This window comes from Sus scrofa, chromosome 8 (assembly GCF_000003025.6).
Source record: "Sus scrofa isolate TJ Tabasco breed Duroc chromosome 8, Sscrofa11.1, whole genome shotgun sequence".
Classification (NCBI taxonomy): Eukaryota; Metazoa; Chordata; class Mammalia; order Artiodactyla; family Suidae; genus Sus; species Sus scrofa.
Genome location: NC_010450.4, coordinates 121,266,762 through 121,283,734, shown reverse-complemented (window position 1 = coordinate 121,283,734; position 16,973 = coordinate 121,266,762). Strand labels below are relative to the sequence as shown.

Here is a 16,973-nt window from a genome sequence, read left to right as displayed (position 1 = left end):
TCCTTTGTGCAAACTTTAAGTATGTATTAATGCTATATTCATAGAAAGTTCTGGGAAGATACATCAACTTAATAGTGGTCACCTGTTTTTTTAGGAGAGCGAGGAGTGTAGCTTTTCTTTCTCATGTAATTTTCCTATTTTGAATGTTCTAGCTCTTGGATATATTGCTTTATGTATTCGTTTTTGTGTTAACGGATTACCTGGATGGCAAGACTATGCATCATTTTTGTTTGCTTTACTCTGCTCAGGGTAAAGAAACCTAAATGGTACTTAACAACAGCACCAGGAAAAGTGATAGATTTGATCATTTTAAAATAAAAATTATATTCTAAAACATAAAACTGACAAAGGATTAGTATCTGGAATAAAGAACCCCTAAAATTTACTCAGGAAAGAAGTAATTCAATAGAAAAATGGGCAAAGGATGTGAACAGATACCTCACAAGAAAGGAAATACCAATGGCCAATAGAACCAAAGACTTCAGAAACCAAGGGAAATGCAAAGGAAAGTCATCTCACACTTATCTGATTTGCAACCACTGTGAAGAGAGCAATCTGACAATTTTTAGTCAAGTTTAAGATGTGCTTATCCTATGAAATACATCCTTAGTGGCTCACACACTGAGCACAGCACACCAGGATGTTCTGCTACAGGGCTGTTGGCAACACAGAAACCATTTGGGAAGTGACGTCATGTAATTGAACGCTGCTGCAGAGGAGTGACATGAGTGACTAGGAGCATCACATACTAATCACACAATGAGTGACATGAAAGCCGCAGAACGAGACAGTATCAGGTTGAAACAATGGACAACAATACTGAAGACCAGAGGTTTGTAGATGTATGTAGTCGAAGTATGGCAACATGCATGAGGCTGAGAGCCACCAAATCCTGGATGTTGACAACTGTGGGGGGCAGGAAAAGCAATGTGGTCTAGAACTGGTAACATGTTAAAATTTGACAAAATGGGTGTCAGAAATTAGGATAGTATATAAATATTTTCTGTACACTTGAAATAGTTCAGAGCCACCAACACACATCTACCTATTTAAGCTCAGAAAGTTGTTTCAATGATGAATTTCAGTGCTCACTGTAGGCCAGATGCTATACTATGAACTAGGAGTCTAAGTCTGAACAATACATGGAACCTGCCCTCAAGAAGATAATCTCACACACACAGTCTCAGGTTCTGATTAACTTTGCACTAAGGGCTGGAGAAAGCTGTTCTTTAATAAATGAGCCCAAGACCCTTAGAAGTGAAGCAAAAGTTACTGAACAAAGTCGAAGACAAGGTTCATATACTCACCATACTTACCATTGCCCTGCTCCCTCTATCTTAATCCTTAAAAGAATGAAGACTAAGGGGGGAGGAACCACGAAAATGAATTCAGCATAAAAGAGGGCCAACAACTTCCACACATATGCAGAAATTCCTTTTATTATGTTAAAAAATATTCCTTAATGAGCTAGCACGACTTATGTGAAGAAGAGTCCAGAAAACAGATTTATGACAGTACGAGTCTTGTCCTTGATTAGAGACTTGTGATTTATCCAGAAAACGTTATTCCCTAGAGTAGGTTAATGAAGGTCTAAGGAAGCTGTGAACTTGAAAGAGCTCCTCCCTGCTTGTCTGGCTGCTCCAATCAGACCACAAGACTTGGGTGCAAGGAGGGACAAATTTTTCTCTTTTGAACTTAAAGCTTTATGACTGTTCGGATGCTGTAAGAGAAGGAAGCAATAAACATAGGTTCTGAATGTTTTAAGACCACTGAAACTTTTTTTCCCCTTTCTTCCTCCATAAGCCCCCAATCATTACCACATTCCATAGTGCACAGCTCAAGAGAAAGCTTACCTTTTCCCTGCATGCATCAGTTCAAAGGCTTCGTTTATTTGGTCAAAAGGCAGATTGTGAGTCACAAATTCATCAACCTTTATTTTTTTGGACATGTATTCTGACACCAACTTTGGGATGCTTTCTACACTCTTCCATCCTAAAATAAATAATAATCTATTCATTAATTTTTCCAATACATCTCTATAGTATGCCTAGTACTTAGTGGGTGAAACACATTTAAGAGACTGAGTTTTTTCATGAAGTTAAGAGGAATGAAAACTTCAAAATCAGCATAGAGAGGAGGGAGAATTTAATGCACATCTGTAATTAAGAAAAAAGTAAATGCCTTTTGAGTACTTTCCTTCTTCCGTATGAAGACTTACTAACATCTCAATAAATCTTAATGGAGATTTTTAAATAATACAGGATACAACTCTGGAAGTCTCAGGGCAAGCTTATTTAAATCCACAACAGCAAAGGTTTCTATAACCATGAAGTTCAAGGAAGAAAAAGACTGATGTGGTATATGACTTTATTTCTGCAGTTCTAATTTCAACAACGAAATAAGGATGGCATCTCAGAATAGAAAACTGTGAAATTTAAAAGCAAAGCAGGAAATCTTTAGTTACACGTTAAGATTTCAAAGAAAATCAGATCCTTCAATTTTTCACTTGTATTGAAAGAAACAATAAATCTACAAAGAAGTCTTTCCACCATTTAAACCAGGTATGCTTGGCTCATATTTCAAATCTCTTTTGAGCCTTTTCCAAATCTCCCTATGTCCTCTATCAATTATCTTTTCCCTCCAAACTGCAGTGCTTTTTAAAAAAAAAATCTTTTAAATCTTCTGGTAATTGAGACAACAACAGTCACTGCTACTCCCTAGACCAAAACTTCTATTTATATCTGTGAGTCACATTTTAGCAGCACCCATGGGGCACCAAGGCTCCAGCTTACTTCCCAATAAGCATGTGCTAGAATGAGGCTTCAGTGAGAGGTGGCTACCAACCACCAGCTCAGCCTCCTGGACTTAGAACACTCTTGCAAACATGGCTGTGGACCCCGAGCTGCATGTGCAGCTTTAAAAGTCTGCTCAAGTGTGGCTGTACATGTAGGGCTCTGGAAAAAAGGGTTTAGTCAGCTTAATATTTTCCATGACAAATCCTGTGGTATAAAGAAGGAAAACTGTGGCCAAATTCCACATTTTTCCTACTTTCCCAATCTTTTCTTCTGGTCTTGAAAAAAAACAGCTGGCATAACATGAGGCAGGGGGCAGATACTTTGTTAAACACAGATCATTCAAAACTCATGCTTATGTGTTCTTTTTTCCCTAAGGAGGATGATAAGGATATAAATATATTAAAAAAAAAAAAACATGAAAACTAAATTTCATCCATTCTCAGCAGTTGGGACGTAGAAACATGTCTTAGGTCGTTTCTCTTTCCTAGCTGAGCAACCCTGAAATAGGTGCGAACTGTTTCTCAGCTTTCTACTGGTACTGAGACAACCCCAAACCACTGCAATGTTTTTAGGATGGGGCAAGAGAAAAATCATCAGTCTGGCAACTTTCCAATTCTGTTATAAAGGTTTGTCTAATTTAACATTTTCAGTTTAAGACTGTATAGGTTACTGCTGAAATCAGTGCTACTCAGACAGAAATATGATCAAATCCAGTGATCACTGCAGTCTCTGGAAAAATGAGTGAAAATGCCGGTAACCTATCTAACAGTGACACGGTGTGGCTGGTACTACTGTTTGCTTTTCCTGTTACCAACTTCTCACACTTGCCCTACCTCCAACTATTTCATGAACAGGGTATTAATATTTCTGTCAGCATAAAAAGGTACCTTTGTTTTTCAGGAAAAGCTGAGCACCTCCCCAGTCCCAAGGGTAAACACTGATTGGTTAAACATTGATTTACTTCTATTAAAACAACTAGGCATTTGGCAACTTAGGATGAGAAGGTAACCCACGAAAATTCATATTAAACCAAGAAAATTAGCTTGGGATTAAAGTTCTGCTGGTGGAAAACTAGAGAAACACCAACAAAAAAAGAAAAATAGAGAAACAGGTACACAAAAGGGGCTGGGAGGAGGGAACTGGATCACTCTTAATCCTACCATCCAGAAGTAATGTCTATTACCATTTTAGTTTCTGTCAATATTTCAGTGTTATCATTTTTCGGGAATTTTTAATGTGGTTGAAATAATTATATTAAAATACTTGTTTTGCATCTCACTTGTTTCATTTGACATTTGAAGATAAATACTTTCTCCAAATTGTTATCAGCAATTCTCTATAAACAATACTTTTTTGGCCATGCCCACAACATGCCTAAGTTCCCAGGCCCAGGATAGAACCTGCGTCACAGCAGTGACACAAGATGCTACAGTGATAACACCGGATCTTGAAACCACTGTGCAGCAAGAGAACTCCTAAACAATACTTTCAGATATCGGAGATATTTGATCATATGGGAAAGCTGATCATTTTATAAACCATTATCCTATTGAGCAAACGTTCAAAAGCGTGGCCCAAGGTTTTTACTGTCAATAAAGCAAGGGTGAATATCTTTGTGCATGTCTTTGCTCACATTTCTAATTTAAAAGTAAATGCTGGAAATATTAGATATGGGGTATAAATAAGCTTGATACTGGGAACTTTATATTGATTTACACCGGCACAAGACAGTACTTGTGTTTTTATTACCTTAACAATGTTCTAGACTACATTTCATTTAACAAAAATTGTGCTCGGTAATCAATGGTATCTAATTGTTCTTGTTATTCATACTGCACTAGAACCAACAGTGTTCGGAGAATTATCAGTTTGTTTTATAGCTTGCATGAATACCTTTTTCACAACTTTCCCCCGTATTTATTTCTATGAGCTCTTCAAATATTTAGAATTATTATCCTCCATCCTGTTCATTATGAATATAATGCCCAGTGTAAGGCTTAACTTTTGTTTGTTGACATTCAAATCTTATATTTTTATGTAGTTAAAAATAACATTCGTTTTTGTCTTTATCTGCTCTTTATCTTAAAAGATTTTATAATAATTAAACTTTAAAAAATTGACAGAAAAGTTCTGCCGATGGAAATAACCAAAGAGAAAATGCACTCATCTCGTCTACCAAATTACCTCCAAACGCAGTGCCTTTCCATGTGCGGCCTGTGACCAGCTGGAATGGACGAGTGGCGATTTCTTCGCCCGAAGCAGCTACTCCAACCACCACGCTGACACCCCAGCCTTTGTGGCAGGCCTCCAGCGCTGCTCTCTACAGACAGAGGCAAGACCAAATCACGGAAGTCAGTGCCTTCCCAGGAAGAAGAAGATCTGCATCCCTAGAAACTTCCCAAGGAGAGGGTGGTGGCGCAAAGCCTTTTTTTTTTTTTTAAATGGCAACAAAATGATCAAACTGAATATTTAGTAAGTTTACTTTTAATGGGTATTTAAAAAAAATTCCTTACTTGGCTAAATATTAACACAAACGGAAAGAATTTAAAGCTTTTGTTTGCTGTCTATTTTTAAAAACAAAATCTTAGCATGAAATTCTAAAGACTTTATTTAATAAAGGCAGCAGGCAGAGTGGTAACAGTAATACTCTGACTGAGTGTCTACTTTACGTCAAGTATCTGCAGTTACTACCTGTATTTTCCACAGGAGGAAACAGGTTTAGAGAAGTAGTTCCTCAAGGTCACTGAGTTAGTAAGTGGATGTCTATCTAATTCCAAAGCCCATGTTCTCTAAAACTACATCATTTTCTCTGTTTAATGAATGAAAGATCTGACATACAAGGAAAGGCAAAGGAAAATTTTTCTTCACCTTTCCTTGAGCCGTAAGTGTATCATTTCCCCATTTCTAGTTCAAATAGTTATTTTTCCCTTCTTCTAGTAGAGCAATTTTCATCAAGAAACCTTTCCTTTATAAAACCATTTTTCTTATCTTAGTTAAGGAAATTAGACTAAAAAAAGGGCAGTTACACACACACACACAAGGGACAAAGCTAAGCATACCCACCATGACTTTCACGTTACCAATACACTCAAAGGAATAGTCCACTCCCCCATCAGTCATCTCAATGAGCACTTCCTGGATAGGTTTACTGAAATCCTGGGGGTTAATACATTCAGAAGCTCCAAACTCCTTGGCCCTTGCGAATTTATCTTTATTGATGTCCACACCAATGATCCGGGATGCACCAGCCACCTTACAGCCCATGATAACTGCCAATCCAACTCCTCCCAGGCCAAAGACAGCACAAGTAGAGCCAGGCTCCACCTAAAAGTAAAGAGAGTGTATAAGGCACTCGTTCCTTAAGAGTCAAGGACATCATTAGGTGTCCTACGGATTGGGCCAATTTCACTAGTTCAGCAAAGCTTTATTGTATGATTAGAAGATGGAAGCTAAAACCCAGGCCAACACTTACCTTGGCAGTGTTCACAGCCGCACCATAACCAGTTGAAACGCCACAACCCAGAAGGCAGACTTTATCCAAAGGGGCCAAAGGATCAATTTTAGCAACAGAGATGTCAGCCACAACTGTGTATTCAGAAAAGGTACTGGTTCCCATGTAATGTAAAATTGTCTTTCCTTTACAAGTAAATCTGCTAGTGCCATCTGGCATTAAGCCTTTCCCTTGAGTGACTCTAAAGAAAAGAAAAAAGGAAAAAGGTAGGGTAGAATCAAGTTTCCCAAGACCCACAGGAGGAGTTCCCGTCGTGGCACAGTGGTTATCGAATTCGATTAGGAACGATGAGGCTGCGGATTCGATCCCTGGCCTTGCTCAGTTGGTTAAGGATCCAGCGTTGCCGTGAGCTGTGGTGTGGGTCGCAGACGCGGCTCGGATTCTGCGTTGCTGTGGCTCTGGCGTAGGCTGCTGAGTACGGCTCTGATTAGACCCCTAACCTGGGAACCTCCATATGCCGGGGGAGCGGCCCTAGAAAAGGCAAAAAAAGACAATAAATAAATAAAAATAAAACCCACAGGAAAAAGAAGTCAATTTTTAAAATAATGACCAGTAAATTGTTGGAAAAGCGTGCTAAGACCAAGTCCTATTTCTAATGTTTTTATTAATAACTTAGCACCTTTCAACAATGCTTCATTAGGAAAACTTGGAAGATTTATAATCTTACCTATATTTTCCAACTTTCAATATCCTGAATTTTACTATTATTATTTTTTTTTAGGGCTGTACCCACAGCATACAGAAGTTCCCAGTTTAGGGGTCAAATCCGAATCAGAGCTGCAGCTGCTGGCCTACGCCACAGCCACAGCAAGGCAGGTACTGAGCTGAATGTGCGACCTACATCACTGCTCACAGAAATGCCAGATCCTTAACCCACTGCGTGAGGTCAGGGATTGGACCTGCATCCTCATGGATACTAGTTGGGTTCATTAACACTGAGCCAAAATGGGAACTCCTCCTTCTGGATTTTATTGTTAGAGTACTGAAATAATTTTAACATGTACAATTTATACATCAGATGAAATGAATTTAAAATTCCATCATAAAACTGTGAGCAGGAGTTCCCGTCGTGGCGCAGTGGTTAACGAATCCGACTAGGAACCATGAGGTTGCAGGTTCGGTCCCTGCCCTTGCTCAGTGGGTTAACGATCCGGCGTTGCCGTGAGCCGTGGCGTAGGTTGCAGACGCGGCTCGGATCCCACGTTGCTGTGGCTCTGGCGTAGGCTGGTGGCTCCAGCTCCGATTCGACCCCTAGCCTGGGAACCTCCATATGCCGCGGGAGCAGCCCAAGAAATAGCAACAACAACAACAACAAAAAGACAAAATAAATAAATAAATAAATAAATAAATAAATAAATAAAATAAAATAAAATATTAAAAAAAAAAAAAAAAAAACTGTGAGCAAAAATAACTTCATATGGAGCTCCCTTTGTGGCTCAGTGGTTAACGAACTGGACTAGAATCCATGAGGATGCGGGTTTGTTCCCTGGCCTTGCTCAGTGGGTTAAGGATCCCGCATTGCTATGAGCTGTGGTGTAGGTTGCAGATGGGGCTCAGATCCTGAATTGCTGTGGCTGTGGCGGAGGCCAGCAGCTACAACTCCGATTGGACCCCTAGCCTGGGAACCTCCACGTGCCTCAGGTATGGTGCTAAATTTAAAAAACAAACCAACCCCCGCCCCCCAAACTTCATAAAGCATAAAGCGAAAACCAGCATCTACACAGCAGAGATTACAAGCAATTATCCAGATCAGCTGATGAAAGTAGATGTCCAAAATGGCTAATTCAGATCTTTCAGGAGGCCTATTACTATTTTCTTTTGCAACTGATAATGATAAATGGTAACAAACATTATTTTTGATATTCTAAATAGATAGGTGATGTAATGTCTTGCTTAGGAATATGGACCCTAAAGGCAAACACACTTGATCAAATCCCACATGATCTTGGGCAAGAGTTAACTTATGCCTTAGTCTTCTCACTAGAAAATCAGAGAAAATGTCTGTCTTTCTTAGAGATTGCCATAAAAATCAAATGAGAGGTTATATAAAGCATTAGAATTACGCCTGACAGAATGCCTGACAAATATTTATTTTTAATAAAAATGAAGACTATAATTTGGTGTACACTCTTGAAGAAATCCTTTGTAATACATATGAATAAGTAAATGTGTATAGATGAAGATAAAATGGACTGTCTCTGGATTCAAGAATAAATACATTTCCTTTGAGAGGAAACCAAAACTATGGCCAGAAGCAAAGAATAGATGACAAAGCTCTATAAATAACTGTTTTATCTTCATAAGAGCAAGTTAAGTTTGTTCAGCCCTCCTTAATGTGAGAAATCGTTCCTATCCTAGAAGACTTTCTTGAACGAAAGGTGATGTGATATATTTTAAGCTTTGATAGGACTTGTCCTTCCAAAGGATTGCAGATAGCCACGAAAAGCCTATTACTATTACTCTATGTGTCAAAAACTTTCAGACCATGTTTGGAATTCCATTTCAAAATAACCAGTTTTTTTTTTTTTTTTTTGGTTCCAGCTCTGTAACTGGCTGTATATTATCAAATAAATGGAATCTTGTTTTTCAAGACTATAAACTAATTTTGTCAGTGGCTTTAGATGGTAACAAGAAGAAACAAATCTCCGAAATGCAGCTGATGGGAGTGTAATCTATGACTCAGCAATTTCAGTCCCAGGAAAACACCAAGACAAAGCTGTGTGTATGTCCATCAAGAGACATTATGAATGCTCACAGCAGCATTAATCACAACAGGCCCAAAATGGGCATGACATAAATGTCCATGAACAGGTGAATGGATAAACAGTGACATTTAGATTGGAACATGACAGAAATAAAAGGGCACCACTGCTACACACAGCAACCCGGATACATCTCAGATATTATGAATGAAAGGAGCCAGACAAAAGAGCGCATACTGCAAAATTCTGTTTATATGAAGTTCTATACTGAAAGCTATCAGAAGAGTGGTTACCTCTGATGGCGGTAGATGTTGACTTACAAGGGACATGAAGAACTTTGGGGGCTGCTGGGAGGGTTCTCTATCTTATCTGGGTGATGGTTATAACCATTAGGTGTGCAAATGTATAAAAATTCACTGAGCTGTACACTCATATACTTTCATTTTCTTTTATTACATGTGTTCTATTTCAATTAAAAAGACAAAAAAAGGGGCAAACACAAGATCTTGAATGCCTCAAAAGTTATTTAAATGCATTTCCTTTCTACAATAAAACAGCCACCTTTTCTATGTGAAAGGGTTATGTTATCTCTTTTAGTCTTCCCCAAACCTTACGAGTTTTATTACTTCAATTTCATGGACAATAAAACGGTTCATAAAAACGACTTCATTTAATTTCATAAGCATGTCCCTCCTTACTACCTACTTTGGCACATTTAGACTAGAGTTAGTGAAAAACAATGGATTCAGAAAAACAGAATATATCTTTTAATAGCGGATGATGCTGGGCACACTACTCAATTTCTGAGTCTAAATTTTCTCATCTATGAATATGGAGATACCAGTGACAATGAGAGACTGCCATAAAGGTAGAACAAAGCAATTCATGTGGAATGCTCTGTATAAACTGTGATATAACTACTTATTGTTATTATCATGTTTAATATTACCTCTTGTTTTAGGAATAAAATAAAAAGACACTAACCTTATTTTCTGGCAAAGGTTTGTTTTAGGATTTAGACAAAATTTGCATTCTCCACACTGTGGGATGTAAAGTGGGATGACAGTATCACCTGGAAAACAAATGCAAGAACATTATTCTCAACAGGCAGCATCTGTTTCTAAGTGAATACTTAAGCCTCTGCAAATTCTCATTCTTAACAACTCTCACACCTTTGCAAAGTTAAGAGCTTCGAGGCCTACAACTTAACATCATTCAGACACTGCCAGAGGATGCAAAAAATACAAGTTAAATTTTTATCTAAATGAAACTCTTAAAAAAACACTTAGTGGAGCACAAGGAGGTCATGTGCTTCAAAACACTAACTCGATGCATCTTCAAAAATTCTTGCTTAATTGGGCAGAATTTGCTTTGGAATGTAAGCAATTTCAGATGAAAAACAGTCTGCAAAATCAGAGACAAAAAACTTCTCGAGGGAGTTCCCGTCGTGGCACAGTGGTTAACAAATTCGACTAGGAACCATGAGGTTGCGGGTTCGATCCCTGGCCTTGCTCTGTGGGTTAAGGATCCTGCGTTGCAGTGAGCTGTGGTGTAGGTCACAGATGCGGCTCGGATCCTGAGCTGCTGTGGCTGTGACGTAGGCCAGATGTAGCTCCAATTGGACCCCTAGCCTGGGAACCTCCGTATGCTGGGGGAGAGGCCCTAGAAAAGGCAAAAAAAAACACACACACACAAAAACAAAAAAAAACCTTCTCAAATATTTATTCTTTCCAGATGAGAAATAAAATCAATCTTGATAACTTAAGCGATAACTTGTTCATAAATAAACAATGTATAGTTTATTCAGAAATATTATTTCCTGGAGTTCCCGTTGTGGTGCGGCAGATACGAATCTGACCAGGAACCATGAGGTTTCGGGTTCAATCCCTGGCCTCGCTCAGTGGGTTCAGGATCCGGTGTTGCTGTGGCTCTGGCGTAGACTGGTGGCTACAGCTCCGATTAGACCCCTAGCCTGGGAACCTCCATATGCTGCAGGTGCAGCCCTAAAAGGACAAACGACCAAAAAAAAAAAAAAAAAAAAGAAAGAAATATTATTTTCTTATACAAATAAGCCAAAATTGTAACATCAATGGTTTGAATACCCTCCTTACCTGCCTTAAGCTTAGTAACTCCTTCACCAACACTTTCCACAATTCCAGCACCTTCGTGTCCCAGGATCACTGGAAAACTCCCTTCAGGATCAGCCCCACTCAGGGTATAGGCATCAGTGTGGCAAACTGCAGTGGCAATAATCTAACAGGATATTAGAATAAAGGGTGCCTAAGTGTGTGTGCACGCAATTCAGAGTGAGGCATAGGTCAAAGGGACAGCACTTTTTTTTTGTTTCCTTTATAGGGCCATACTGGTGGCACATGGAAATTCCCAGGCTAGGGACGGAATCAGAGCTGGAGCTGCTGGCCTATGACCTACACCACAGCTCAGAGCAATGCCACATCCTTAACCCACTGAGCAAGGCCAGGGATGGAACCTGCATCCTCATGGATACTAGCAGGGTTTGTAACCTGCTGAGCTACAATGGGAACTTCATTCAGGAAAGGCACCTTTTTGCTTTAGGAACATATTTTCTTTCATATTTCAACCTCTCTAAGATCAGTCTGTACTTATCATCTATGGTATCTTAAAAATTAGAGCTGGCTGCACCTTCTCAGTGATACATAGAAGTAGTGGTGCACTTATAGGCAATGAAACATGGTACATGTATTCCCCTTTTCAGTGCATGTTAACAGGAGTAGGTCAACAAGGTGATTTTATGGGGATTTACTTCAAGTGTGGAGAGGAACAGACCATGTGCAAAAGCAGGCAGAGCGCATCTCACGGCTGGCCTCCTTGGATTTTTGGGAAATTCTAAAGAGGACTGTTGACTATTCCTGAAACTTGCAGCCTGTTTGGTCTGGGCCAAATCTCAGAGCTTTTAGTGGAACCAACTCCCCTTTTAGCAGCCACACACAATCTCTATTTAAATAAGCCCTTTATCTCAATATGTCTGGCTTTCCAGGATCTCTTATCTTTTCCAAGCTACCAAATGCCCAGAAAGAAAAAGTGTTGGGAGTATTTGTATTTATGCTTCTTTGCTTCTCACATATATATCCGACCACAATGTAACATTCTTAGCTGTTTGCCAGCAGTTTCCCAGGGAAAATAGCTGCATTCACTGTGCCCCCAACAGCTCATTTTTGTACTACCAGGGCCACGCAACATCTTTTTCAGTAGCAAAATCATAATCGGGTCGATTTTTTTAACTTACACAACCTATTGTAAGATTTGGGTATGAAGTGAAAGAATCTTAAAAGGTTATTTGGCACTGGGCTTCTTGATTTGCTACTTGTGATCCCCAGGAGGAGACTTGGAGGTGGGATGGGAGAAATGCATCCCAATTCAGTAAAAAAGGTTATTTTTCCTAGAATGTTAGTTTAATGGTTACTACCTTTTTTTTTTTGGTCTTTTTGCCTTTTCTAGGGCCACACCCACAGCAAATGGAGGTTCCCAGGCTAGGGGTCCACTTGGAGCTGTAGCTGCTGGCCTATGCCACAGGCACAGCAACACAGGATCCCAGTCGGGTCTGAGACCTACACCATGGCTCACCACAATGCAGGAATCCTTGACCGGCTGAGCAAGGCCAGGGATCGAAGCCACAACCTCATGGTTCCTAGTCGGATTCATTAACCACTGTGCCACAACGGGAACTCCGGTTACTACTTTAAAGCACTGATTATATCAAAACAAGTACAGAGAAAAAAAAAAGCTAGAATATCCAGCTGGAAAACTTGTGCAATATGCCTCTTTCGTAGGTAATTTCTTTTTTTTTTTTTTTTTTTTTTTGGTCTTTTTAGCTATTTCTTGGGCCGCTCCAGCGGCATATGGAGGTTCCCAGGCTAGGGGTCTAATCGGAGCTGCAGCCACCGGCCTACGCCAGAGCCACAGCAACGCGGGATCCGAGCCGGGTCTGCAACCTATACCACAGCTCACGGCAACGCCGGATCGTTAACCCACTGAGCAAGGGCAGGGACCGAACCTGCAACCTCATGGTTCCTAGTCGGATTTGTTAACCACTGCGCCACGACGGGAACTCCGGTAATTTCAATTTCTTTGTCACAGCAGAGGTTGAGAAGGCCCGCGAACCTGGGTCTTGTCTGCAAGGGTCAGTACATTTTAAAGTTCTCCAAACAGGCTTATTTCACTTGCTTGTTGGCCCAATCAACTAAGAACCTCTTCCAAATCTTTTTTTTTTTCCTTTTTACCTCCACACCTGCAGCCCACTTCCCACACCTTTTTTTGAGGTTTCTTCTAACAAACCAAAGACTATTTCTTCTTCTTTTGTTTCCTATGTATCATTATACACTTAAAGTTACAAGATCAGGAGTTCCCGTCATGGCTCAGTGGTTAACGAATCCGACTAGGAATTAAGAGGTTGCGGGCTGGATCCCTGGCCTTTCTTGGTGGGTTAAGGATCTGGCGTTGCTGTGAGCTGTGGTGTAGGTTGCAGATGTGGCTCAGATCCTGTGTTGCTGTGGCTGTGGTGTAGGCCAGTGGCTACAGCTCTGATTAGACCCCTAGCCTGGAGAACCTCCATATGCCGTGGGCGCGGCCCTAAAAAGACAAAAAGACAAAAAAAAAAAAAAAAAAAAAAAAGGTATAGGATCAGCAGAAAGAGGAGGACCCTACAGTCACCTCAAGCCCAGGTTACAGAAGATAAATTGCAGTAAGCCAATGATCCATGGAGAAGGCTACGGAGCTCAGCATCAAAGCTAAAAAGATGGAGGGGAATGCCGCGAAGGTGAGAGAGAGAAAATAAGAGGCTATGCTGGATGACTTTCAATACCTTCTCCCTGACACTATCCTTTAGGGTTTCTCCTCTGCAGGCCTCAGAGGACTCATCTACCTAGAGACCTGATTGTAGGCCTTCTTTCCCAGTGCCTTAGAGTATCATTACCTTAATTCGAACTTCATGAGCCTTTGGGGGTGCCACCTCTATCTCCTCTATGGAGAGAGGCTTTCCAGCCTCCCAGGCAACCGCAGCCTTGCACTTGATGACCTGAAATGGGGAAAACAGAGAGCGAGTTGTTTGTTCTTCTGAACTAATAACACACTACTTATTAGTTAAATGCTGATGGTGCTATTTTTAGAAAGTATATTAGAGATTCACAAAGAAACACATAACTCTAAGCGATATGGAGAACTACCTTACATGTGATTATTTCATATATACAATGTTCATTAAAAAGATTTAATTGAGATAACCAATGAAGAATTCTATTCATCATTTTTTTTTTTTCTTTTTAGGGCAGCACCTAGGGCATTTGGGTTTCCAGGCTAGGTGTCAAATCGGAGCTATAGCCACTGCCCTGTGCCACAGCCACAGCCCTGCCAGATCCTTAACCCACTGAGTAAGGCCAAGGCATCAAACCTGCATCCTCAGGGATACTAGTCAGATTCGCTTCCCCTGAGCCACAATGTGAACTCCCTAGTCATCAAATATTTAATGACCTTCTACAGTGCACAAACAGGAGCAAGTTAAGAACACAGGTTCCATGAGAATCTGATTTAGTAGTAGGTATAGGGTCCAAGGCAACTGAATGTTTCACATGTGCCCTTTTGCTCAAGCTGGTTTAAGTAATACTGGTTTAGTGCAAAACTGCATGGTGTAAGGAGGAGTACCAGAACAGGAAAATTAAAAAAAAACTACATCTACTCTCTTTAACTGTGCTATCCAGTACAGGAGCCACCTGCCATGTGTGGCTATCAAGCCCTTGAAAAATAGCCAGTGTGAGTGGAGATAAGCTGTAAGGGTAAAATATACCCAGATTCTGAAGACTTAATATAATAATATATATATATATACTTCAATTATATTTAAAAAAATACTGATTACATGCTGAGATAGTATTTTGAATGTACTGGGTTAAATTTTAATCCAATTTAATGCCATGGTAATGTGGCTACTAGAAAAGTTAAAATTACACGTGTCCTCCATATTTGTATTTCTATAGTATAGTCCTGCTTTAGAGATTCTAGTCAGTACTTCCCTCCTTTACCAGGGAATCAAGTGTAATGACAAAGGTTTTTTTTTTTTTTTTTTTTTTGTCTTTTTTTGTCTTTTTTTTTAGTTGTTGTTGTTCTTGTTGTTGCTATTTCTTGGGCCGCTCTCGCGGCATATGGAGGTTCCCAGGCTAGGGGTTGAATCGGAGCTGTAGCCACCGGCCTACGCCAGAGGCACAGCAACGCAGGATCCGAGCCGCGTCTGCAACCTACACCACAGCTCACGGCAACGCCGGATCGTTAACCCACTGAGCAAGGGCAGGGACCGAACCCGCAACCTCATGGTTCCTAGTCGGATTCGTTAACCACTGCGCCACGACGGGAACTCCATGACAAAGGTTTTGATTTGTTCATATAATGCTTATGAAATATGGTGACAGGATAAAGGTTGCACTGGTTTACAGGAGACAGACGTGAAAGTCTGTAATTACAAAAAGTGTGATTTAGAGAGACGCAAAGTGCTACAGAATGCAAAACATGTGCCAGAAACCTCAAACAAAACCCCAAAGGTAAAATTCAGAATACAAACAATGAAGTCACATAATCTAGACAGGTGAAGCAACAAGACTAAATAGGTCATCCGTAATCTAAGTTTTATGTCCCTCCTCTGCCCTTTCAACATATATCTGAAAGGAGTTTAACCTTTTCCCTTCAATGTGACTTTTTGTTTTTTTCGGAGCTCACTCCCCCTTTTTTGGATGCTTGGCTTGACATGGGATATGTTCCCAGATAAGGAACTGAACCCCAGCTGCAGCAGTGAAAGCACTGAGTCCTAACCACTAGACCACCAGGAACTCCCTTTAAGACAATTCTAAGCAAAACGAAGCCCCACTCTAAATCCAAAGGCAACTTGCCCTACTTCAATATTTGAACTATCATAGGAATTATAATTTCTCACATGTTCTAAAGACACTTGGTAATAACGAAAATAAACTGCCAGTTTGTTAGGTCCGAAAAATCACTCAGAATTTACCATTTGTATTCAAGTCCAAATCTTTCTAGAAAATTCCTGGTTTGCAAGCAATAAAACAATCAGACACTTTAGACCGACTAATCACGTTGTTTGTATGTTTCTGCCTTTCCTATTGTCTTATGTGTACTTCTAGAACCTGTAATAGTTTGTGCACAGGGTTCGGAAGCCTGGTGGTCCTTAGTGTGACCACTGGGCATGACCAACTTCTAAGGCTCAGCTCTTGGTCTGTATAATGGGATACTATCGTGCATAGGTGCTACACGAGGATTAAATTAAAGGAGGGTATGTATAAGGCCCTCTGGTGACCAACTGCTCCACAGCGTTACTGAAAGGGCCCGAAATGCATTCCTTGGTGCCACAATAATAGCTCAATTATGAACTACTATCATGAAAAGCACGCAACCTACCACAGGGTTAGGAGCATGGGCTCTGGCTGCAGCTGTGCCACCTAAAAGTATGACCTTGAGCTAGTTACTTATTTTTGTGAACGCAAAGCATAGAGGCTCCCAAACGGCCTGCAGGACACGGATCGACTCCCCCCCCCCCGTCCTCTCCACCCCCACCCCGCTTCGGCTGCGCCAAAAAGGGCAAAACCCTCTCAAGTAAGGAACAAAAAGCGCCCGCCCTCCCTTCCTTCCCGCAGAGCTGCTCGCCGGAGCCCCTGATTCAGCTTCTACAGTCTGGCCCAACTCCGCGCCGCCCCGAAGCGGGCGGCCGGGTTCTGCCCCATGCTTTCCCTCCCTCTTTCTCCAGCCGCGGAGCCGCAGGCGATACCTGGTTCGCCATGTCCTCCGACTGCGAGCAGCGAGAAGCGGACATCCGGCAGGGCCCGGGGAGGGTCGGCGATGTGGGCGGAGCGTGCGCGTGGCGCTCTTCTACCTCCGCCGGCGCCGGGGCGAGTGCGGAGCAGAGGTTTTCGGGGGACGTGAAGGGGC

At 41.0% G+C, this 16,973-nt stretch overlaps 1 protein-coding gene across 1 annotated transcript; it reads right to left on the bottom strand.

The window, feature by feature from the left end:
- On the bottom strand, nt 1,422-16,941 carry ADH5 (alcohol dehydrogenase 5 (class III), chi polypeptide). The gene is given in 9 exon segments (NM_001244833.1): nt 1,422-1,720; nt 1,854-1,992; nt 4,980-5,115; nt 5,859-6,119; nt 6,268-6,487; nt 9,993-10,080; nt 11,120-11,261; nt 13,960-14,061; nt 16,813-16,941. Coding segments are annotated over 9 exon segments (1,158 nt in total). The 5' UTR covers nt 16,858-16,941; the 3' UTR covers nt 1,422-1,695.